The 26,664-nt window shown below is 36.6% G+C and overlaps 1 protein-coding gene across 7 annotated transcripts in view; it reads left to right on the forward strand.

Annotated features, from left to right (window-relative positions):
* PTPRK (protein tyrosine phosphatase receptor type K) overlaps positions 1-26,664 on the forward strand; it is a 560,500-nt gene that overhangs the window by 255,895 nt on the left and 277,941 nt on the right. For all 7 annotated transcript variants that reach the window (XM_082729854.1, XM_082729853.1, XM_082729857.1 and 4 more), the window contains exons 4-5: positions 20,398-20,479; positions 22,815-22,930. In XM_082729854.1, the coding sequence (XP_082585980.1) occupies positions 20,398-20,479; positions 22,815-22,930 (198 nt within the window). The remainder of the gene's footprint in view (positions 1-20,397; positions 20,480-22,814; positions 22,931-26,664) is intronic.

Raw genomic sequence — 26,664 nt, forward strand, 5'->3', positions numbered from 1 at the left:
ATTTAAAAATAAGATTTTTTTTAAAGTCTTGATTTATTTATTTGTCAGAGAGAGAGAGAGAGAATACAAGCAGAGGGAGGGAGAAGCAGGTTCCTTGAGGCTCCTTGCTTACCAAGGAGCCTGATGGGAGATGAGTTCTCAGGATCCTGGGATCATGATCTGATCCAAAGGCAGACACAACTGACTGTGCCACACAGGCATCCGTAAAACTAAGATTCTTAATCTGACTCTCTTAAGATAAAAATCTCCAGTCAAGAAAGTATCATTTGTAATATGTTTTCACTGTGTGAACTTATTTGGTTTTATTAATTTAATCTTGAGTTTGTCTCACATTGTTTGAATCTAGGGAAAAAATATGTTGGAAATGAGAGAAAATCAGTGTATCAACTATTTTATGTTGTAATATGTAGTATAACTTTCTGCATAGTTTGTCATCCATCCACATAGTTGGGATGAAATTCAAACTTGTAAAGTAATATTAGACTATAATGGCAAACTGCCCCGCCTTGCACTATCCAAATAAGAGTGCCCTTGATTGGTTGTCATTTGCACACATGGAAAGACTTTTCTCAGGCTGAGTAGCTACTGGCATTGGTTTCTAGATGTAGCCCTGACACTCTTGCTTGTTGGGGCCATTCAGTAATTAGTGCACCATATAAGGGCCCAACTCAAAGCTTTCCTTAAGGGTAGAACCTACTTTCATGATTCCTAGAGAATACATATTACTCTTACATGGAAATTTACAGTGACACTCAAGTTGCTTCTTTTCTCTTTTTTTCTTCTCTTTCTTTTTTTTTTGGGGGGGGGGAGAGAAAGAGAATCTTAAGTAGGTACCATGTTGATTGTAGAGCCGAAGATGGGGTTCCATCTCACGACCCTGAGATCATGACCTGAGCCAAAATCAAGACTGACTGAGCCACCCAGCACCCCTTCAGTTGCTTCTTTTTACTTTTGGTTTCACTATCATTAATTATCCTAAGTGCTTTTATCTGTATTTCAGACCTTCACTGTCCAGTTGAGGTAGCCTCTATTGAGATATGATCATCTAAATTTAATTAAAATTAAATAAAATTAGAAATTTGTTTCCTCAGTCACACTGACCACATGTCAAGTGCTTGGAGCCCACATGCCACTGGGTCACCATATAGGACGGATAGAGAAAACTTGAACTGTGGCACACAGTTCTGTTGAACAGTTTTGACCTATACTCTGAAGCACCCCATATAGTACCCTCCCTTCAATAACTGTAGACATGTGGCTAGATTGTATTCTAAGTATTTTGCTAATTCAAGTACAAGTATAGTGTTTCAGCTATATTATGGACTAAAACATCTTAAGGGCTAACTTAGAAAATTAACTGTCATTTGTTACTTGTAACATTTTTTTTTCACTCTAGAAAATTTCAAATCCATATAACTTGTATTCAGAAATCCATATGGATATTGATGTCTGCTGCTACATCTTTAATCATGTGATCCAAAGAAATCAAACAATGAATTATCTAATATGTTAAAACAAAACTGAAGGGGTTTTTTTTTTGAGATTTTTAATTTAAGCATTAGGTTTGATATATGGAAAAAGTAATGACAAGATGGGATTTATATTTATGTAGGTAAAATAGAAAATGAAATTCAGAGCCCGACAGAGTGACAGAGCAAGTGATATAAATTGAAATTACGGCCAACTAGGCTCAGATTAAAAAAACTGATGAGCGATCTCAGCCTATAATTTACAAAGTGAGAGAGAGAGAGAGAAGCTAAAACACTGTCAGTCAGTTTTGTAATTTAGGTTAATTTTGTTTCAGATTTTAGAGAGGAATTGTACTATTAAATGTTAAACTTTTAAAGCACTATTTCTTAGGTGCCTTCAGAGTAACTCATTACGACCTCATAGTTTTGTAATATCTTCCAACATATTTGAAACTTCAGTGACAGCATATTTTAATACTGGAATTAAACTGAGAAAGAAGTTTGTTTCAAAATAATTTTCACTTTACTTGCTTCCAACATTAATTTGTTATAATAGTAATTATAGAAATCTCTACCCAGGGGATTGATGAGCTGCTCTCCAAAATGGACATTATACAAGTATCTCCAAGAAAAAGTTTTTACCTCTCTACCTCAAAATAGAAAAGCAGTACACTACAGCTTCTTCCTTCTTTTTTTACCTGTAGACCTGTGTACAGAAAGCATGTTGAATGCCATTTGCTATGCTGGATATTAGATAAGGAAGGATAAGATCATTTTCTCCATTTCCTAGGTCATCCCTGTAGTGCATACCATCATCTTTTCCTTGAACACCCACCATGGTGTCCTTAATTATTGTCTTTGCTTCTGTTTTGCTGTCCCACACACCTCTTCTCTCCATAGTCATCACAATAAACTGCTTTAGATCATAATTCAGATTATGTCACTCCTCTGCTGTAGGCCTGTCTTATTACACTTAGGATAAAATACAATTTTTTTAAACGAAATTTCAAATATACTTTTGAGAAAGCCATGTCATCAAAGTATAGCTCAGAGATAAGTAATACAATACAGAAGGCTAAAAAAGATTTTCTCCATTACACAACGAATACATTGATCAATATTTGCAAAAATTAAAATATCGTAAGTTGATAGAGCAAAAAAGTGAAATTCCTCCTTCGTATTATTCCACTCCCTTCTATCCAATACTTCCCTTAAGGTAGTTATCTTAAGTTGGGTCTATATTGTGTAAGACCTTTTTCTATGAAATTACATTCATATTGTATGTTTGCTATATGATATATGGTATGTATGTGTGTTTTATATATACACATATATATTTATATGTAATATTTTTTTTATCTGTCTAGTGATTACTGGAACAAATTAGCCTATCTGGAGACTCCAGCTATGAACAGCCTTGTTCATTTATTCTAAGATATTTTACAGATAATTATCTTTTTCCCCTCATAATGTGAAAGTGTTAGGGAAGCACTACTTAAGTCCAGGCTTGGCACCTCTCTCACCTCAAACATCTCCTCCCAGCAGTTCTCCCAGTTTACCTTTTTTGTCCCTGGTTGGCTAGTCTCCTCACAGCAGACTGATCTTATGAAACACATGTCAGATATTAAGGATTCTACCCAAACTCTCCCATGGCTTCTCAACACATTTAGAATAAAATCCTTATCTCTAACATGAATTTAACTGCTGGCTAACTCCAAATTAATTTGGCCCCTGCTGTATGCCGCCTTCACTTTGCCCTGTGCTTCTGGAATGTTCCAAGTTTGTTTTGTCTCAAAGCCTTTGTGGTTGTTATTCCCTCTGCTTAGAATGGTATTCCTTTCTTCTTCACATTCAGATCTCGGCTCATATTTTACCTTCTGAGAGATTTCCCTGATCACTGGGTTCCTACTGTTTTGTTCTATAGCTCCCTGCCTTGATAAAACTTTGTTACCGTACTGTATTTACTTATTGTCTTTCTTTTATATTAGAATGCTATTTATCTCTTATACATGTTAGGTAGTCAATAAATAGTTATATCATAAACAAATGCATATGTTACGCTAAAAGGGTCAGTAGACAATGCAACTGATCTTTTCATTCCATCTTTGTTTCATTTACTTCCTTTTTCCAGTGGTCTTGGATTTCTCTAGTATAGCATGGGTACTTTGGGGACAGGTAAAAGAAAATATAACTCAAGACTTAGTTAATCTATTAGCCAAGTAAGCCATGCATGATTAACTCTTGGTATCACTGAGTGTATAAAATATTTTGATCTTTAAACATAATCAAATAGAAGTTTTAATTATTACCTTGCTTGATTTAACATTATTTAGCGATCCTATTGTAGAAATTTTAAGGGATTTCTCATGGCCTCCTTTTTTTTTTTTTTTTTTTTTTTTTTTAAACAGAAGAAAATGTACATAGATCTTTTCCTTCCTAGCAGTTGTGGCTCTGTCTTGTTTTAGTCTTCATATCCCTAGTGGCTAGGGTATTTATTGTGTTTTCACCAAATGCTTGGCAAATAAGGATGAATAAAGATTATAAAGAGTATAAAGAGTACAGATATAACTAAACTAGCTGAACTAGTATTACTTTAAAAGTAGCTAAAACTGTAGTTTAACTAAAAAGGAAATGATTTTATTTCCTCTAACATTCCTCCCTTTGTCTCTCCTCAAAATTGTATTTAAATAATTTTCAGTGGTTCTAATTGATATCTGAACAAACTGTATTCTGGCTTATATTCTTTCTGCCAAGATTTGTTCATTATGAGCTTATCAACAGTAAAGTTTAGGTCTGTTTACATATCAGAGGCTTCTCTGATTTTTGAGAGTTGGAACTTTGAATTAGATTAGCTCAGTGAATCGTTGTTGGTTTTGGTGACATGTTGTACAGACACACTGAAAGATAAATTTTGACCACTCTCCTATGAAAACAGGATTTAACATAGCGTGAAAGGAATGCAAAGTTTTATTTTATAACACCAACATCCTTATAATTATATAAATCTTAACAATGTTTATGATATTTATTACAATATTAACATTGAAGTAATACTATGTGTTACATATTACATATGATATTTATTGCATTGAAGTAAAGTCTTTAACACTTGGTGTTACTGTAAGTGGTGAATCACTAAATTCTACTCCTGGAACTAATATGATAGTATATGTTAACTAACTAAAATTTATTTATTTATTTATTTATTTCCTTAAAGATTTTATTTATTTATTTGACAGAGAGAGATCACAGTAGGAGAGAGGAAGGGAAGAGATCACAGAGAGAGAGGAAGGGAAGGAGGCCCCCTGCCGAGCAGAGAGCCGGATATGGGACTCGATCCCAGGACCCTGAGATCATGACCTGAGCCGAAGGCAGCCGCTTAACCCACTGAGCCACCCAGGCGCCCCCTAACTAGAATTTAAATAGAAACTTGAAAAGAAAGTGAAGTCTCTAAAATTATTTGCATTGAGCAGTGTTCCTTTTGTTAGTGCAATTTTAGATTTAAGAATGAACTATATGCATACATGCACACATATGTTTTCTTGGAAATATAATAATACATATTTGTTTACTCCATAAATATATACATGAGTGTAGGAATAAAATCTTGTTATCATTGTACATAAGCAGTGTGCAATAAATATTTCTTGACTGGCTGGTTAATACCCAAGCATGTTAGGTCCTTTTATGAGATTCCAGTCCCTCAGTCTACTTGTTGCTCCCACAGTGTCCTTTATTTGGGTACCTGTCACATCTTCTCATTTAGAAAATACTTCAAAAGCATTACAGTACCTTTAGGATAAAGGACAGACTTCTGCTTCCAGCATAAAGTCTCCACAAGATAAGCTCTCAGCCTCCTCTTTGTAGGCATTATCTATACTACTCTAACTAACCCTAAAAGTTCTATAAATTTCTGTGCCAGTAGGTCAAGCAGTTTCCTATTGTCCTGTTTTTTGCAAATGCACCTCAATTGCTCTGTGATACCCCCCCCCCTTTTTTTTTCTTATTCCTGTTAGCCCTATATTTGCAAACTGCTCTGGAATCATTTCCTTTTTGAGTCACTGTTTGCTTTCCTAGATAGAAAATGATTGCTAGCCCCTGTCCCTTGTGTGCTAGTGCTCCGCGTACATTATAGATCTTCCCTCGTAGCTGCTGTGGCTCTGTCTTGTTGCAGTCTTCATATCCCTAGTGGCTGGGGTATTTAGTGTGTGCTCACTAAGTGCTTGGGGAATGAGGATGGATCCTTTGACCACACCATCATTCAGAGGTCACTTTCCCTGAAGTCTTTGGCTCTCCCCCCAGGAAAAGCAAGTCTGCCCCTTCTGAACCCTCTCCTGTCCCTCTGTTTTATCACCTAGAGCTGTATTAGAGTCATTCCCTAACATACTCATCTCTTCTACCACACTGTGACTTTGTTTAGGACAGGGATTAATAAAAAAATTAGGTATATCTCTCCTTTTATCATCTATCAAATATTGGGCACTGTATATGTTTTTTGATGAATAAGTGAGTGGCCAATTGTTTAAACTTTTAAAAAAATTAGTATTTTATACAGCCTTAAGGGGTTTTGTTTGTTGTTTGTTTGTTTAATTTTAACTGGCATCTGAAAAAGAAAACCCAGGAATCCCACTGTGAAGTGCTTTTCCTTGCAAATGAAAAGATACCAAAACAAGACTGTTCTTAGAACCAGCTCTTCCATTAAGAACTGTAGGACTAGCACAAAGATTTCCAGCCCATTTTCTTTATCTTGAAACTAAGGTAAATCAACTTAAATGAGTGTTTCTCGGACAGTGGGCTGCATCAGAATCACCTAGAGGGGCTAGGTGATTTCCATAGGCCCCCACCTATGGAAACTCTGTGGGTGGGGCTCAAGTATATACATTCCTCCAAGTATCTTGATGTTGCTGATGCTACTGTTGACAGATACCTTGTTGAGAATTCTGGGCTGTTCTCTCTAATTTGTTGATACTTGAATGACAATATGTAGAGGCACCCAAAGTTTAACAAGGTTAAATACCTCCGGAAGTCTCTAAGAGGTCTTTGGTTTCCATAAATTACTTCTAGATTTTCCGAGTGACTCTTCCAGGTCACCTAAGTCACTGGAAGTTGGTTTCTATTCTTTAGGGTCTTTATTTAAAGGAGACATTTGGTTATGGCAGCTTCTATCACTTTCCCTCACCTGTAACTAAATCCTGCCAGTGGAATTAGGCTTTCCCTCCTTTTCCATCTCCTGTACGTAGGGATGATAGAGTTCATTTCTCTCCATCTATTTTTTTTTAAAGATTTTTATTATTTATTTGACAGAGAGAGATCACAAGTAGGCAGAGAGGCAGGCAGAGAGAGATCTCCATCTGTTTTAAAAGTCCATTTTTATTCTATTTCTTTTGTCTTGTATGGATAATAAAAGTCGTTTGTGAATCAGTCACTTTTTTTTTTTTCTTGTGGATAGAGTTTCAGGCTTTTATAATTGTATAAAGAGTTCCCAGGGTTTCTTTTCATCAGTATTGTAATTTCTAAAATTCTCTGCCTCAGATAAACCATTTTTATTAATTGTCAGACATTCAGACGGGTTATATGTATTCTTCAGAAATGATGTTGACTTTATGATATGGAAAGGGATGTCATTTTCCTTCTTTTTTTGACTGAAATTTGAAGCTTCAATACTGGGTAACTTCGATTTCTGAATATCCGACACAACAATTTTTTGTCTTAAATATTTTAGGAAGACGTATTCTTAAAGGAAGACCATTTCCTTTGCTGATTTATAAACTTACAATTGTTTTATTAATTGATACTCTGCAAAGAATTGAATGGACTGTACACTTTTAGTTAATTATCTCAAATAAGATTTCTTTTTAAAGTTGAAGTAAATATGTGAGTTCATTTTTATGTGTATGTACTTTCCTTCCTTCCTTCTTTCCTTCCTTCCTTCCTTCCTTCCTTCCTTCCTTTCTTTCTTTAGCAATGCTAGGATGCCTGGCCCTATTATAGTGCTAGAATATCTTCTAAAATTCCATTGTTATCTTTTGTAGAAGCTTTCCGTGAAATGTATTGTTCAGTACTCCCCCTAGTAAATATTTTTGAGTGCTCACCAGGCTTTTTTACTAACTAAAAGCACCATGTCTTAAATTATATACTAATAGCTAAGCTATATTTGCTGTTTAGTGCTTACAGTCAAAGATGTCACTGTACTTGCCCATTTACTTATAAAATAAAATAGGAAAATAATAAAAATAAACCATGGAGGTTTTTTGTTTTTTTTTTTTTTAAATCCCTGAATTCAAGTAAGAGTACACAGACTGATTACTCTAATTTAACTTTGTGTCATAATCTCTCCCCACCCTAACCCTAACCTATTTTTCCAGGAGGGAAAGTTTATAGTACTTTTGAAATTATTTAGTTCTTAGACCCGTATGATGAAAGCAAAGAGTTCTTTTTTTTTTTTTTTCCCCCATGTGGTCTTACCCAAATAATTACTTATTAAGATTTTTGCATTTGTGATGTGAGAATTCAATTTTAGCCTCCAGTTGAACTTTGCTTTGAGGTAGACTGATCTGGTTATACTGTCAGTTGAGTGGCATTTAATCACCTGGTTCACTTAATGATTGCTTTTCTCTGTAACATAGTATGTCCTACCAACAGATTTCATATGTAATAGTTAGTGTGACAGTATGTATAGGTTTCACTACTCATTTTAATTTTTTAAAAAATTGAGCTCTGCAATTATCAATTGAAGCTCTTGAGAGTCACAAGTTTGGCAAGGAACAGACTTACTGTTTAGTTGGAGAGCATTTTTTCAGATATAGCTGTGCAAGCAAAGTGATCTACTTCTGCTATGTGTAAGATTGGACTGTTGGTGCTAAAATTTAAAAGGTTCTGCCTGTGGATTGTAGGAAGACAAATGGCACATCTCTAGAAGTGAGGAAAAATAGTACTGTAATTCAGTGTCATGTTGATAGAAATAGCAACCTTAACCAGTCATCTTTTATTTTTGGCTCAGACAACTAACTATAAAATATAACCCAGATGGTGGAGCTATGATAGTAAAGATACAGAAATGACATTTTGCTGATGAATTTTCTGCAACCCTTTGCTTCTCTACTTTCAATCTTATACCAAATCTTTATGGTGTAAGTTGCTTGCTTATGTATCTAAGGACAGACCCACAGGATGAAAAATGTGTTTTATAGCATTTTTAGATCTTGGATTATTTTACTTAACTTTTGTTCATTTCCCTCTTCTAATTGCCTTTTTGATTTTCTCTCTTTTGCTAAACTTATCCTGTAACATAAATTAGGTTGTGCCATGAACAGTGGGCCCTGTTTCAATTTATTTTTGAACACATTACAGGCATTCAAAATATAGTACTGGGCTCTGTCTGCCTGTCTGCCTTGGAATTGGGGATGCCTCTAGAGAGAGCAGGAGAAATGGGCTCTGTAGTCTGTAGTCTCAGCCTTCTTACCACACTGGGCCTTGAACTCAATGAAGGAGGAGTCCTCTAAGGGTGGGTTAATGAGATGGGTGTAGGGTTGTTCACAATGTTTTGTGGTAGAGATTAGGAAGGTAGCATGTGTGCTGAGTTTGTTGCATTACCAAAGAGCTAAGAGGTACTTCTCATGGTCTCCAGCATCAGTGCCATGTGGGACTGCCCTCTTGCCTCTTTATTTCTCCCTGGCTGGGGTGCTATGCCATTACCTATGATAGTCAGTCCCTGGAGAAGAAAAGGGAGAAAAGGGTTAACATTAATGGATAATCTTCTCAATGGCCCCATGAGGTCCTCACAGGAATTTGAGTTGAGGCCTATAACCTCAACACAAAATTGAGGGTCTGCCTGATGTTGGTGTGTCCTTGTCCGTGTATGGACATCTCCATTATGTTAAAGGACATGTACATCTCCAGAAAGCTGCAGGTACCTCTTCCCCCCAAAGATATCTTAATAAAATAGAAAACATGCAGAGAGCATGTTTTTGTGCAGAGAAAAAAACTCCTCTTGTTTTTATATTGTGATTATTATTTATTTGGGGTACAAGTTTTTAGTTTGCTTTGAGAGATGAAATGTTTGTCTGGGTCTCTCTTAGCCACATTATGGAGTCATATGGTTTTTGTTGTTGTTGTTGTTTAAAATATTTTTATTTATTTATTTGACAGAGTGAGATCACAAGTAGGCAGAGAGGCAGGCAGAGAGAGAGGGGGAAGCAGGCTCCCCGCTGAGCAGAGAGCCTGATGTGGGGCTCGATCCCAGGACCCTGAGATCATGACCTGAGCCAAAGGCAGAGGCTTAACCCACTGAGCCACCCAGGCGACCGGAGTCATGTGTTTTTGATACATACTACCCTATATCAGTATCTATTCAAATTAAAAAGGCCATTGACAATTATTTTGCAAGTGTAAGATTTTAGGAATGAAAATTAATTTTAAATAACTCAGAGACTTTTATCAACTTAAGTATTCTAGCATGAGTTCTAAAAATGATTATTGTTAGTTCTTTATTTAGATCTTCTGGATATTTTGGTGGGATAGCCAACTCCCCGGGCTAGTTTGAAGTATAGGAATGTACTAGGCTTGCATATTCATTTCAATGTGGAGCATTCTGAAAATTGTCTTCTTTAGACTTTTCTTCTATGTGTGCTACTTTGGCTTGAAATCTCTTAAGTTTTATTTTCTCCTTTTGATCTCTGGGCCTGCATTTTTACTGTTTCCTGGACACTGGTGTGTGCCTGGACTGATGTCTGTTGTTGATCAGACAAATACAATACCAGTCTGCAAAGGATTACAGGTGGAAGGATGGTATAGTTGCTTTTCACACAAGTATGATCTTGTTATACCTAATATGTTCATCCATGTTAGATAATGTAGCAGGCCTTCTCATAACCTAAATATTGGTAATGCTAAGTCTCGTGTTTTTGTAATACTGACATTTTATTCAAGAATACTTGGCTATAATACACTTAGAATTTACATCCTAGAATCAACTCAAGTCTTTATTATATTATTATAGTGGTGTTTGGATAGATAGATGGGGGTGTGTGTGTGCACGCGTGCACCCAAGAAAGAGAATATCTGAACCCAAACAGCAGCTTCTGTTAAGTGCAGACCCTATAACTATACAAAAAGCCTGTGTGTGTTCAGGTAATTGAGTACAGGTTTTGGAATCTCTGGAACCTTTATTACTGTCTGCAAACAGTTTAGTCCTAATGTGAAGTCTTGACACAGGGCTAGTTCTCCTAAGAAGCTGGCCACATTTAATGTCAGGACATTTTAAGGAAAAGAGCTGATTTTGAACACTTATGCACTCATGATTCCTGGAGCTGCTAAGGGTATCTAGAATCTGAAATAGGAAAGAATTTTAGATGAAGAATCAATTAGGGCTTGACCATATGTCTTAATTTTCTCCCAGATTTAGGTAACATATAATGTGAATCTCGTGATTATTCTTGGAAGCAGCTCTAAAATCAAAATGTAACAGTATTTCTTTTGGTTCCACATTCTATGTACCTATTGCAATGGAAGATATTTCTCTTCTTCAAGGAACTAAATAAGCAAGTCAGCAACCAATAGAGAAGGACTGTTAAGAGTTCATTAGTTAAAAAAATAATAATTTATTAGTTTCAGAGAGCCCTAAAGGCATTTTACTAAAGGCATTTTTTGCATATTAGACTCTTATAAATAAACCATTACATGACTCAATAGGCAAACCAGTCTGCTATACTCAAGTCTGGCATGGAGAAGCTCCTTTTCTTCAACACTCTGAGTGAAACTTGAGTTTAGAAAGCAGAATTCCAGATTGACAGTACCTGCGAGAGGAGCTGCAGTGGGTGACAGCAAGCGATAAAGGTTTCAGAGATTCTGAAATCTACACTCTGTTACTTGAATACACAGTCTTTCTGAAATTATGGGATCTGCCACTCAGTGGAAGCTTCTCTATGGGTTGAGCCTTTTGCTATCCCCTGCCAGTTATGTGCATATTAATCTTTAAGTGTCAGCAGAAATAGAATATTTCTACATTTGAAAAGAAACTAGATTCTAGATTTTGAAGTTTCCACATAGACATTTGACTTACTCAACATAAGATCTTCTGGGGCCTATAACCAGAAATTTATTCCTTACAGCATTATTTAACTATTCAAAGGAAGTAATTATGTTTTCATGATTTGCAAATTACCTTGGGAAAATTATTTGGAACTTTCTCAAGGGAGAGTCATTTAACTATGCCAACAGAATTTTACGAGTTAAGTAAAAGTGAACTAAATACCTTATCCCATATTTCCCCATGAGGCAAACTATTAACTAAAATCCACTTACATTACTTAGTTGTTGTGTGACACGTTGGAACTCTTTCCACCCTCAGTTCTCAATAGGATTCTTATGGTTGGTTCACTGATGCTGTGGGGAACAAGAAAAGTCACTGTCTTCAATGAGTTTATATTTTAGTAGGGGAGATGAATCTCAAAAATGTATTTCTACAGTGAATTATGTAATTATAATTGTGCTCTGTTTGTAGCTCTAGCCTGAGGTCATGTCTTCCCAAACAGTCTCTTACAGAGCAGATATTAATCCCCATGTAATTTAGGATTAAGTCAGAGGATAGGAAACACTGCTACCTGTTTGGGTTTCTTTTCTTTCACTCATGCCATCATCTTCATTATTGCCTTCCCATAGCCTCCCTCTAAGTCATTTTCTTCCATTTGTCATAAACTTTTCTACTGGTGTCACTTAGAGTTGCTTTCTCCACTGCCATGGCCCACCTTCAACCTGACTGTGCTGTCTTTATGGAAAGTCCATTGACAGTTCCTTCTTCACCCCTTCATCTCCAAAATCCTCTACCTTATTTTAACCTGCTGCGCTGATTAAATGGATCTTGTAATATCTCACAAGTGTTCTAACATTGCATGTAGTATTTCACTTTCTGACTACTACATAAACTCATCTCTTTCTCCTTCATTCGTTTTGCTGAACTTATCCATCAACCTCAAGGGAACCTCCAGGTCATCAAACCATCTGTCTTTTGCCAATTCTTCAACAACTTGCTTATTGTATCAAAGTTTGATTTCATCATAATCATTTTGGTCATATTTGCCATTTCCGTAAACTCCTTGTTTGCTTATAAACTTAAAACAAGCAATCTGCTTAAAAGTCACACACTTCATGTTAGATTACTAGAAATTCATGGTCCTCAACTGCAAATGGAATGGGATTACACCACTCCTGGAAATCCTACTACTTTTTTCTGTTCAATTCTAATCTTCCTCTCCATTCTATTCCACTCAATACTTTCCAGTCTCTAACTGGTCTTCTTTTTACCAGCTCATCCCATAGAGCTGAGAAAATTGAGGCCATGTAGTAGAAACTCCCTTTACCAATCCTACAAACTTACTCATGTCTTTATTCATCCTCATCTCCCCTTGTGTTTTAAAAAACTAGAACCTCTTCATATGATCTATGATTTGGATTCTGTTCTTTCCTATCTCAAACCAAGAGTTTTCATTTCCTTCTCACATACACTCAAAATTCCATATCAAACTGAATCATCCTCATCAATCTCTAAATACTTTTTTCCCACCTTAAAAAGTAATAATAATAATAAATTAAAACACTTCTCTTGATCCCATATCTTCTTCCATTTTTAAGTTTTGTTTAATTTTTAGGTTGGGTGTTTTTTTTTTTTTTTTTTTTTTTAAAGTAAGCTCTATACCCATTGAAGGGATTGAACTCACAATCCTGGTATCAAGACTCACTTGCTCTACCAACTGAGCCAGCCCAGTACACCTCTTCTTCCATTTTTAGGTAAATTTCTCTCTACCAATTCAGATTCCTTTCCTGTGGGAGTTCTTATATTCGTCACACTCCTCTACTATCTTCATCATTGTCCAATATGGTCCCCATTTCTTTTATTTTTATTTTTTTTAAGAATTTATTTATTTATTTGACAGAAAACATGAGCAGGGGGGAGAAGCAAGGGGAGAGTAGAAGCAGGCTCCCAGCTGATCAGGGAGCCCAATTTGGGACTTGATCCCAGAACCGTGGGATCATGACCTGAGCAGAAAGCAGATGCTTAATTCCATGAGCCACCCAGGCACCCCTGGTTTCCATTTCTATTACTTCATACAGAATATGGCTCTTCCTTTGGTCATTCCTAACCTCAATGACACATATAAGAGTATTTTTTCCCAGCTTTATTGAGATATGATTGACATATAACATGTGTAAGTTTAAGGCAGACAGTGTGATTTGATATACTTATATATTGCAAAATGATTACCACCATAGCCTTAGCTAACATCTCCATCATGTCCTGTAATGCCTTTTTGTTTTTAAGTTGAGAACATTTAAGACCTACTCTCCTGGGAACTTTGAAGTGTATAATACAGCATTGCTAACTTCAATCACCCTGCTGTAAATTAGATCTCCAGAACTTTTTAATAACTGGAAGTGTATACTCTTTGGTGGGATATCATTTATACCATAGAATCTGAAAAAGCCAAACTTATAGAAAGAGAGACTAAAATGGTGCTTGCTAGAGTTCGAGGGCTTGGGGCAATGGGGAGATACTGGTCAGGGAGTTAGTTATAAGATGTATGAGAGGGTATTTTTAATCTTCATTTTACTTAGTGTTTTCTCAGGATTTGGTTCTTACATCTCCCACTTCAGGTATTTTTTAATTGGCTTTTGTGGCACTGTATACCTTCACTTTCCTTTAATATCTCTACACACTTTTTTCTTCTTTTTTTCAATACCTTCATCCTTTTGCAGGCTCATCATTCTCAATCCTATCATGGTAGAAGGTATGGCAAAAAGAGAGAAGGTAGCCTAGTCCATATCCTTAAGAAGCTGCCGCATTTAAAGTTCACATGAGAGAGAGAGGTCAATTATACTTAATGATTCTGACATACTTCTGTTCATAATATATAGTATATCCACATTTAAAAAAAATTATTTTTAAATAATCTCTACACCCAACATGGGGCTTCAACTCACAACCCCCAAGATCAAGAGTCACATGCTTTATGACTGAGCCAGCCAGGTGTCTCTACTTTTTTTCCCCCAAATTGGGGCAGAGGGTAAAATTTTTGATGAAAAAGAGAAGGGAAAGAGAAGAAATTTCACTTTATTACATATGTTCTTTATGGATGCTTTCTTCCATGATAGTGCTCCTTAACCTAGTTCACTTACTGTGTGCCAGGGGCTGTGCTAAATATTTCACGTGCATATCTCATTTAATCTTTCCTTAAGCCCTGATGTGTTTACTAACAGTTTCTCTTTTGGGTGGCTCAGTCAATTAACCATCTGCCTTTGGCTCGGGTCATGATCTTGGGGTCCTAGGATCCAACCCCATGTTGGGCACCCTGCTCATCAGGGAGCCTGCTTCTCCCTCTCCCTCTCTGCTTGTTCTCTCTTGCTATCTCTGTCTCTGTCTCTCTTTCTCTCAAATAAATAAACAAAATCTTTAAAAAAAGAAAGAAAGAAAAAAAAGAAATTGAGGCTTAGATTTTACATAAGTCACCAAAGTAATTTTATTTTTTTTATTTTTTTTTTAAAGATTTTATTTATTTATTTGACAGAGAGAGATCACAAGTAGGCAGAGAGGCAGGCAGAGAGAGAGGAGGAAGCAGGCACCCCGCTGAGCAGAGAGCCCGATGTGGGACTCGATCCCAGGACTCTGAGATCATGACCTGAGCCGAAGGCAGCAGCTTAACCCACTGAGCCACCCAGGCGCCCCCAAAGTAATTTTATATACAAAGTTGCAAAGGTAATTTCAGGCACAACTTTACATACATTTTTTTCATAATTTAAAGTTACCCTTAAAAAAAAATAAACTAGGGGCACCTGGGTGGCTCAGTCATTAAGTACTTGCCATCGGCTCTGGTCATGATCCCAGAGTCCTAGAACCGAGTCCCATGTTGGGCTCCCTGATCAGCGGGAAGCCTGCTTCTCTGGCTCCTGCTTCCCTGCTTGTCTTCCCTCTCTCACTATCTCTCTGTCAAATAAATAAATAAAATCTTAAAAAAAAAAAAAGTAAGCTAATATCTCTGACTTTGGGGTCTATACTCTTAACACTGATAATATTGAAAGAAAATTAAGGACGAAGCTATGGGTATTTTCCCCCAGATTTTTCTCATATCCCTAATATCTTATATTACATGTATTTCATGTATCATTTAATCATTGTGCATATATCATTCAGTCTTCACCTCAAACTTGTGATGTAAGCAAGTCCAGTATGGGCCAGATGAGGGGAGGAAGGAGGAAGACCCAGTTAAATCAATTGCTTGGGTTACAGGTGATAGCAATTAGATCACAGGGTTCCTGACTTCGAGTTCAGCTTTCCTTTATATGAGGTACATTCTCTGCATTAATTCAGTTTGCTAAAGGATGAAGTCCTTGTTCTTTAGGGTTAGCCGTTTCCCCTATTTTAATTCAGCCTTACTTCACTTATTTAGTTAACAATCCAAGAATGTTGCTAGAGTAGCAAAAATTTGATTGGAATCATTACCTTCAGTATTTCAGGTAATGGAGTGGAGTGAAAACAGCATGCAAAGCAGAGTCCGTCCACTCTGTTCCCAGGCTGGCCTCTTAGATAGGTGAAAGTTGACATCTGGTATGGCTTCCTTTGCTCTCTTCTTGTGGGAAGCCCTGGTTGACTACCTGACACCAGACATTAGATGTGACCTGAGCATTTGCTCAAGCAAGCTTTGCGTAATTAAGTTACTGCGATTTGTTTCCCCTGACTGGACACAAGAGCCTTACGAGGTGAGGGCTCCGTTGAAGTGATAAAGCTGATTAGATCCTTCATAGTAAAGGAATCTGATCTTAGAAATTTCCTCCAGCTCTTGTTAATGAGGCAAATACAACACTTAGCAGAGAAAATGAGGTCACTAAAAACAGAAACACTTCTTTTCTCTAATAAAGGACCGATTCTTTTGCTCCTCTTTTAAATCCAGGCTTCAATTTATTGTCCAGAATAAAAGCTCATTTAAATGAACAAGTAAGAAACTTTGTCTCAGGAGGTGGAGTAAACATATATAAGCTTATCACCTATATGAAGCAAAGGAAGTAGAACAATTGGAGAACGTAAAACTAAGATAAACTTAAGAAATTAAAATAATTTAATGTTGGCTACAAAGGAAGTGAAATAACCAACAATGATTAATTACACAAATATGTGGTCCATTCATTAAAAAATGTAGTTTTTTTCTTCAAAAAACAGTTTTCTGACTTTTTCATTCTCTACCTTCCCTTCTCCTGAACTACTGTTCAAGCAAGTAAAACTTATTTTCGTAGGATACACTTACACAAAACTCACACATTAATAGTGTGGATGAGCTTACCTTTGGGGATATATAGCACTTTCACATCTGTTATTGTTTATTTCTCATAAAACTCTATAATGAAAGTTGCATTATATCCATGATAAGGACTTGGGATTTGGCTGCAAAAGGTTATGGGATTTGCTCAAGAATCTGTAAACAGGAGAGTTGGGAGTCAAGTACAAGTTTTTTCAGCACCAGGAAAGGGAGTTCTACCACAGCCACTCCAAGTTACACTTTATTTAACATCTCTGATTCTCACCTCTATTTCTTGCTAAGCCTTTGTTCCAATATGTGGAGAGTGGCATGACAATCGTTTTCATTTCAGATATACTTACATGAAATGTAAATCACATGTGTGCTTGCACAGGCACATACACACATTTCTGTGTTCATAGATTTGCCATCCTTCATTGTGAAGTATTTCTCTTCCCACAAAGACCCCGTTCTCCTTCTCAGCTTCAGCTTATGCCAGTGACATCAATAATCATAAAGGACAAACAAAGTAAGAATGAAGTATCACAGGGGAAGGTTTGTGATGGGAACGGATGGATGGGAGACCAACCAGCCACCTGGTCTACTGTGTCCCTTTGGCATTGGCTTTGGGGTGGGTATAGGAATATAGGAAGGCAGTGGAAAGTGTGTAATGTTGATGATACTGCTATCTAGTCAGTATAATGTTTAAAGGAAGTACTATTTGAAATTATGCTAATCGTTAAAGTTTTAACTTTTTAGACTTTCTAAAGAAATTTAAAGCCTGTTTAAAAGAAATGCTCTCAGTCAGTTATCATATGGTTTCACTTACTTGTGGAGCATAAGGAATAACATGGATGACATGGAAAATGGAGAAGAGAAGTGAGTTGGGGGAAATTGGAAGGGGAGACTAATCATGAGAGACTGTCGATTCTGAGAAACAAACAGGGTTTGTTTCCCCCAAATTGGTGGGGGGAGGCTGGTGGTGGGTATTATGGAGGGCACGTATTGCATGGAGCACTGGGTGTGGTGCATAAACAATGAATTTTGGAACACTGAAAAAAAATTATATTAAATTTAAAAAAAAGAAAAAAAAAGAAAGAAATGCTTTCTCTGCATTTGGTTCTTTATCTTGACAGTGTAGTAAAATTGATGGAACAATAGAAGCTGGAGGCAGTTGGGCTTAGCTCTTTCCTGGCCCCACCACTTGTTAATGGTTACAACTTTGGTCCAGTTACTTAACTTTTCTTTAAATTAAGGATGAAAATAATACTAACCTTATATGATTGTAGTGAGGATTAAGTGTGTGTGTTTGTGCGTGTGTGTGTCTGTGTCTGGGTGGCAGGAGAGATGAGAGAGAGAATGACATATGTGAGTGTGATGATGTGCATGCTAGCTTAGGATAGTTTCTTGTAAATAGTAAGTGTTCAGTGAATGTTAGTCACTATCAACTCAGTCACTCAATCTTCTACCCCTTCCATTTGGCAAAACTGTCTGCCAAACATTACCGGAAAACTCCTAATGGTTAATTCCAATTGATACTTTTTAATTTTAGTTTTTCTTGACCTCTCCCCTACATTTCATATTTTTTGCCACAGCCAACATTTTTTTTTTTTTAATCTAGACTTTCAAATTTCCAGAGTGCTGCACAGCAAGGGTTACTGTTTATACTCTCCCAGCAGAGGACCTGCTGTCTGTGCTAAGCTAGAACCACACCCTGATCCTGGAATTGGCAAATAATTCCTATGGGAAAGGAGACATGGCCGAAGATCAGGGGTCGCATTGGAGAGGCTCTGTCCTCCTAAAATTTGTGTTCATCTAAATGCCATTGTTTATGCAGATATCTGATATTTTAAAGTTACAGTTATTACTTTCCAAGCTTCTTCTTTTTTTTTTTTTTTTTTTGGTGGGAGTGTTGACCTGCCTCAAAACTACTGATACTTCTCATCTTTCCTTGGACATTATGTCTGAATCATACTTTGTTGGCTTTACTTCTGCTGTTGTATTGCTGCTTTCCATTTCAGTGGTTTTCTCCAGTGCCATCTTATTCACTAATCATGTTAACTTGTAAATCTGTAACTCACTTCCATGATGATGACTTCCAAATCTATGGCTTTATTGTGGATCTATCTCTTATTTTTGAGATATGTTTGTCCAGTTATGCTGTAAGCCTTTACCCCATATGTAAATCAGATTTGAAATGTGCTTAGTTTTCTTCTCCCTAAAATTTGTACCTTTTTCTGTATCACTAGTTCTGGTTAGGGACTCTGATAGTACCATTCACCTAGTGTTGCAAGCCTGGAGTTAGAATTGCCCTGTATTTTACCATAACTCACAAGCCAAAAAATTTTATTTTATCTATATCTGTAACATTATTTTTATCTTTCCTTTTTGTTTATATCTCTCTATGTCCACTCCTACTAGCACATTGCCTAACTGTTTCCAGTCTTGGTTTCTTTTAGTCCATGCTCCACCTTACAGGCATATTTATTTCTAATGTACTATATTGCTACTTTAAACATTAATTTCCAGCACATTTCACAAATGTTTTGCAGAATACTCTAAAAATAATCTATGTATCTCCATGAATAAAGGAGGCCATAGTCAAATAAAATGTTGAAATGTGGCATGCTAAATATGGTTTCTCTTGAAAAGTCACACTACATATTATTAAAAAAAATCAAAGGCTATATGAAGCTTTTCTATCGATTGTAACAACAGAACTTTGTAATGTGAGCTTATATGTAAATATGGAAACGTTTGTGTTTAATATTTATTAATGTGGAATTATCGACAGAATGTATTCCTGATTTTAGTCCAATGGTATTTAAGGTCTTCCATGCCTAGCTCTCTAATCGTACCTCTTCCCTTTTGAACCTTTGTAGCCATACAGATGACATTCATTTGGCTCCCCCCAAACACACCTCTGTTCTATTCCACTGTACATTGTTCCTTTTGCCTGGAATACTGCTAATCTAGCCGATGGTCTCTGTCTTTGAAGGTTTAGCTATTTAAAAGTGTGGTGGGTATAGGGGGTGTAGGGGGCACGTGGGTGGCTCAGTTGTTAAGCATCTGCCTTCTGCTCAGGTCAGGATCCTGGGGTCCTGGGATCAAGCCCTGTCAGGTTCCTTGCTCTGCAGGAAGCCTGCTTCTCCTTTTCCCACTCCCCCTGCTTGTGTTCCCTCTCTCGCCGTGTCTCTCTCTGTCAGATAAATAAACAAAATCTTTTAAAAAATAAGGTAAAAAAAGAAAAGTATTTTCACTACTGCCTGATACATTGTATGTGTTCGTTGTACTTTAAATAGATAACAAAAATGGAGAAAATCAATAAGAGAAAATTCAGGGATATGAGATTAGCTGTATTGCCTATTCATTCTGCCCAGATGATACCCATTCAGGAATTCTAACACATAGTAACAATTGCTTGAGTAATTTTTTTAGCTGCTCGACCTCAATAATGTTTTTGTTTGCTCACTGAATAAGATTTAGGAAATTACTTTACAGTATAAAATAAATTTTTAATTCTTACAGGATAAAACTCAAATTTAATTTTCCTAAGTGTGCCTATTCTTCTTTTACTTAGTTATTCTTCTTTTACTGTGAAAATTCCTTAACAATGAGTGTAAATGTTTTCGATTTCTTCCTGACAGGTAATATTTGAAGCTGAAGTCTCAGGAGGGAGGAGTGGTTATATTGCCATTGATGACATCCAAGTGCTAAGCTATCCCTGTGGTAGGTTGTGATTAAGATTTGTATTTTTCTATGTCCTTTCAACACTTGTTTTATATTGGCAGTGACTGTTGTCTGTTTATCACTTGGTTGTGGCTGTCTCTTTTGTTGTTAGTCCTAACCTTCCGTTCAGTTTTAAAAGAACACTGAAGTATTTCTAGAATTTTTGATTCAAATCGTTTTCAGAATTGTAAGCAATTGTACACATACTGAAGAGTTCTTTTAATTATTTAATTATAGAAAACAAAATGCAAATTTAAATGAAACTCTAGATAGGGCAGACTCCATCTTTTGGTTTTATTAAGTAGTCTAGGAAAGCAAAGAAGAATAACAAATTAGAGCTCAACTGAAAGGAAACTAACTGAAACCTTACTAACATGTGACATGCTCAGTTGAAAGTTGAAGGAAAGGGGCACCTGGGTGGCTCAGTCAGTTAAGTGTCTGACTTTAGCTCAGGTCATGAGCCCAGGGTCCTGGGATTGAACCCCAAATTGGGCTCCCTACTCAGTGTGGCGTCTACTTCCCCCTCTCCCTCTTTCCCTCCCCCCACTCATGTGTGCTCTCTCTCTCTCAAATAAATAAATGAAATCTTTAAAAAAAAAAAAAAAAAGGAAGTTGAAGGGAAGAGAATGAATTAGTTTGCCATACTCCAAGCTTCAGACTAAATTTTTTATAATAAGTTTCTGGTTAATCCATATGAAACAACAAGATGATAAAAAGCAAACAAAACAAAGAGCTCAGTGGATGAACACATGGTTTTGTTGTCTTTAGATGCCCATTGGTTGATCTTCAGATGGTGTGACTAATTTTTGTGTGTACATCACATTTCCTGAAAGACATTTGTTACATGCATTCAGTCCAGCCAGACATAAAACAGCTGGCATAAATTCAGACTTTACCTATATCTCCCAACAGCAGTATTTTACAGGGCCCATGAATTCTAGATGATCTGTTCAGTAATCCTCCCGGTGGAAATTTTCTCACATACTGTAAGCACTGTGAATGGGGTGGAGGGGGGAGCACTATGCCAGCGGCCATGGCTGTGCTCCTTTTGAGAGCTTGTTAAACCCCATTGTGCATCAGCATCTCCTACAGGAGTAGCAGATCATGGTTTGTGTGGCCTCTTGGTGGCCTTGGTGGTGATTCAGTAAGTCTGGGGTGGGGCTGGAAAATTTACCCTTGTGATAAGTTCCCTGGTGGTGCTGCAGCTGCCCGCTTTGAGTTCACGATTTGAGAACCACTGTTCTAGTTCAATCATTTCCCTTTTAAAGGCTACAACACCAAGACGAGGTGCTGCAGAAAGAGGTAGCGGGCAAGGGTCAAACAGGTGATTCCATTCAGTACATTCTAAGAAAAAGAGGAGCAAAATCATCTCATTCAAAGTTCAAGTTGGTTTGCTCATAAATTCTTCCAGTCCATTAGTATATGAGTGTGATGTTTTTGTCTACTGTTTGTTTACACTTACTGGAAGAACAATGTAAAAGAAAGGCTCTCAGAAGTAAACAAATAAAAGTAGGAATTAAGCACAGTGACAGTTTTTCTGTGATTATGGTCCTCTATGAGCTTGCTTTTCCTTATTGAGGCTTAACTTTTCCTGTGTATGTTTACTTTCTTTCTGTTGAAAACATCAGTAAACTTCAGTTTTAAAGGGTAATTGTAGAGAACACTAATTTGAGAGTTACATAAGTCATGTAGGTTTTGATTACAGTCATCAGTTTTTGTTGGTCTGATACTGCTTTAGGGTAACTTCCTTCCAACTATGAAGGAATAAGAAGTAGATTTAGCAACGGTGAAGCAGATATTTCATTTGAGAGAAACGAAAATATTCTCTTGTTCTTTGAAGTACTAGAGAATTACAGCTATTGAAAAAAATTCTTTTTTTGAAAGAGAGACGATCTCACTGGTTAAGTTGTAAATTAATAGTTTGACAACCATGTCTACGTCAGAATGTTAGATATCGTTGTATGTTTTCATTATACTTTTCTATTATGCTCTGATTTATGCCTGTTTGATTGATTCCTTTTCAGTGATTATTTGACCTCTTTTGCTTTCTTTGACGTGTCACTGTTTTATTATCACCCATACACAACATGCTGTGGCCAACCGTGAGCAGTAGTTATTGACTGCTGTCTCTGTATACAACAATGCTCTAGCAGTTATGAGGGGGCGAGAGGATTGTGAGTGGGGGTTGTATCTCATCACAAAGAAAACTCCATTTTCTTCCATATGGTATTCGTGTTGGCCAAAGGTAAAACTATTATCATTATTCTCTTGGGAAAAAGTCACACGGCATGTTTTCTTCATGTGAAAATAATATATTTCTTTTCTGCCTTCACAGATAAATCTCCTCATTTTCTCCGTCTGGGGGACGTGGAGGTCAATGCAGGGCAGAATGCTACATTTCAGTGTATTGCTACGGGGAGAGATGCTGTGCATAACAAGTTATGGCTGCAGGTAAGGCCAAGTGGACAGCTGAACCAACGGTTACACTTGATTTTTAAAAAATCACAGAGTACTGCTTCTGGTGTCATTCCTGTGTGTGTGTGTGTGAGAGAGAGACAAGTTCTCTTGTGTAGGTTTGTTTTAATTGACAGCAGATTCATCTCAGATATTTCCGTTTTGAGAAGATGAATAAAGTAGATGACAGTACATAGTTAATAAATATTTGGGTTAGTTTTAGTGAAACCTGATGTTTCTCTAAAGTTATGTATGACTGTAAAAATAGTTTTTTTTCTAAATCCATTCAAAGTAGGAAAAAATGAAAATTTCCTCATTTAATGTTTTGAAAACTCAACTTATAAGAGCATGTCACTTAAGTAGGAACTGTCATGCTCTGGTACATTTGAAAAATAGTTTAAGAAACCTTTGGGAGTACTTCTGGAAATATGAATTGGAAGAGGGCCAATTAAATTTTTTTTAGAACTTTTGTGTACAAGGGTTAATCACAAATGAGGTCCAAACATTTGCTTTGCACATATTAAATCCTCAGTAAATATGTATTTAATGAATTACAATTTAGCATATGTTGGAGAAATGTAAAGGGTACATCACAGAAAGCTTTGAAAGACTCAGAGATCATGTGCCATGTCTTCAGAGAGTATCTGCCAGTCCTGGAGCACTGGGGGTAGGGGCAGGAGGGGCTGAGAGCAGCTCTAAAGTCAGGAGACTGGCCCAAGGAAAGACGGCTGTTGAGCTAAATATTTGAGGCTAGAAGGTATGTAATAATATTCCCTGAGCACTTCTTATTTTGGTGTGCCATTTGCATCAGAATGAAGGAAGGGATTTAATTGGTTAGAACTAAATTCCCGAGACTGTCAATAGGGACCAAAAGAGAAAAATCTTTGTAAGATTAGCATAGTTTTTTGGACATAGACCTCAGCATTCATTTTACCATCTTTTTAAAGAGGTGAAATTCGTGTTGGGGATAATCATTAGGTTGTGGGGGGTTGGGGTCATGATTATAATAAATGATTTTTTAAGTCATACCTAGTAGAGTATCTAATATTGTACTAGAGGTTATAAATTTCTTACCAAATCCTCATGTCTCCTTGGATGTCATAACCCATATACTCATAGACTTAATTATCACTATTTTTGCAATTCATTTGATTTGCAGGTATTGGGATATCATCCTGAATATGTGAAAAGGAAACAAAGCCCCTATTTATTTTTTTTTTGTGATTATGCAGATTTCCTCTATAGACATTGAAATACAAGATAATTATTTATAGGGGTGCCTGGGTGGCTCAGTCCTTAAGCATCTGCCTTTGGCTCAGGTAATGATCCCAGGATCCTGGGATCGAGTTCCGCATCAGGCTCCCTGTTCAGTATGAAGCCTGTTTTTCCCTCTCCCGTTCCCCCTGCTTGTGTTCCCTCTCTTGCTATTTCTGTCAAATAAATATATAAAATCTTTAAAAAAAAAGATAATTATTTATAGAGAGGGTACTATATAATATGCAGCCATTTCATCAGCTAAACATGAAGTCGGAATCCCTCTTTCTCTCTCTCAGACTAAATAAACAATTTTTAGACATTTTTTCCTCTTCAGTTAATTTTTCTTATTTAGGTGGGAACTTTAGTTGGCATTTGACTTTAGTTGTGATCCATACAGTCTTGTATTGGAGAACTAGAGACTCTGTAGTCTGCCTCTGGTTTTATGCCCCAGGATTTAATGTGGCATTGAAATAAAAGGGTTTTGTGTACTCAGACACCAGCTGCCTTGTGGCAACAAAGACTTTCTGGCCCTGCTGGTCTGAGTGGGTTGCAGTCAAAATGCTGCTCATTTATTGTTTGTTTCCTACTTTGTGGATTGGCCTATTTCAGAATAGTTTTAAAAAATATTCCTTCTGTCATTTTTCAAAGAAAGATGAGAGATAATAAATAATTCTGTTAAACATCTAATCTGCTTTCCTTTTTCTCCTCTTTATACATCCTAAGGTGAATTTGGGTATTTTTCTTCTGTTTTGACAGTGAGATTACCCAGTTCCTCAGCAGTTAACATATTTGCCTTATTGTTTAAAAAAGCTTTTCTACTTTCTCAGTAATACCACTTAAATTAACTTAAGCCATTTTTTTAAATCTACCTTCTTTGTGTTTAATATTGAAAACTATCCATTACTTAGTTGAGGGATATTTTCAAATGAATTGAGACTAGTTATTTTATATAAATATATAGTGAATCACTCTGAATGTGGCCAGTGATTTAAAGTGGTAGAAATAGGGGCGCCTGGGTGGCTCAGTGGGTTAAAGCCTCTGCCTTCGGCTCAGGTCGTGATCCCAGCGTCCTGGGATCTAGCCCCGCATCACGCTCTCTGCTCAGCGGGGAGCCTGCTTTGTCCTCTCTCTCTGCCTGCCTCTCTGTCTACTTGTGATCTCTGTCAAATAAATAAATAAAATCTTTAAAAAAAAATAAAGTGGTAGAAATATAATAAAGCAGAAAGAATCTGGATTCCATAATGAATCTGCAAGTCAACTCATAAAAATTGATGTCAAGTCTTGTTTACTTGGTGCAGAATGACTACAAGAAATCAAGATGCCGAACTGTTACTTCTAACTTTAATTTGAAACTTTTAACCCTTCCAACCCACTTAAGTGTATGTACTTAGAGAATTCATTGAACTATTGAGTCTATTTTATAGATAAGTTCCTCATCTATGAAACGAGATGTGGGTAGAAACTAAGATCCCTTTCAGCTATAAGACGCTAAACTAGGTCTTTGCATTATCTTTTAATGACCTCAGACATGGCCTTCATGACCGTATTGTTTGATGTAAGACTGTGAAATTGTTTATGTTACTCGTTTTGTATGGGTAAAAATGGCCCCTGAAATTAACTATCATTGTGAGAACAGTTGCTGAAAATACCTGTGGACAGTACTCAGAATGTATTAGAAGCAACCCAAAATGAAAGGACACTGCATCCTGTCACAGAAGTAATGGGGTAGTGGAGTAGCTGTTATACTTGCCATGGTAGGTGTCATTAAAAAATGGCGATCGACTTTTTATGTTTTTCAAATCACTTACATTATACAGTATTTGTGTCAGTTAATAAATGCTTAAATATGGGGTAAAACACCAAAGAACAGAAAAGCAGCCAAATACCTGTTTTAAAGGAAAAATGATATACTATAAATACTTTAACCATAATACCTGATAGCATTTGACATTTAAAATAATTTATATATGGAGAGGTACTTGGGTAGTTTAGTCCTTTAAGCATCTGACTCTTGGTTTGGGCTCAGTTCATGATCTCAGGGTTGTGAGATTGAGCCCATGTCTGACTCTACGCTCAGTGAGGTGGCTGCTTAAAAATTCTCTCCCTCTCCCCCTCCCCTGCTCCCTGTTTTCTCTCCCTCTGTCTAAAATAAACAAAAAAATAAATAAATAAAATAATTTATGTATGGAAATACATTTAAAAAGATAAATCTCTCACTTATTATCTTTAGCTCACAATTGATTTGTCAGTCATTTTTTATTGTTTAAAATGACATACAAATTATTAGGTAAATTAAAAAAATAGAGTGCACAAAAGCAAACACTTGAGTTCCCTCAGCTAACCTTGGGTAATTCATAAGGTATATATCACAGTGGTTTTTGGATGTATCTTTAGGGAGTGTTCTTTCCTGTAAGATCTCAATATAATTACCGAGTCTAAACATTAGGTCATTCACTCTAGATATTTAGAAAACA

Source organism: Mustela nivalis (assembly GCF_964662115.1).
Source record: "Mustela nivalis genome assembly, chromosome: 5".
In the NCBI taxonomy this organism is placed as follows: Eukaryota; Metazoa; Chordata; class Mammalia; order Carnivora; family Mustelidae; genus Mustela; species Mustela nivalis.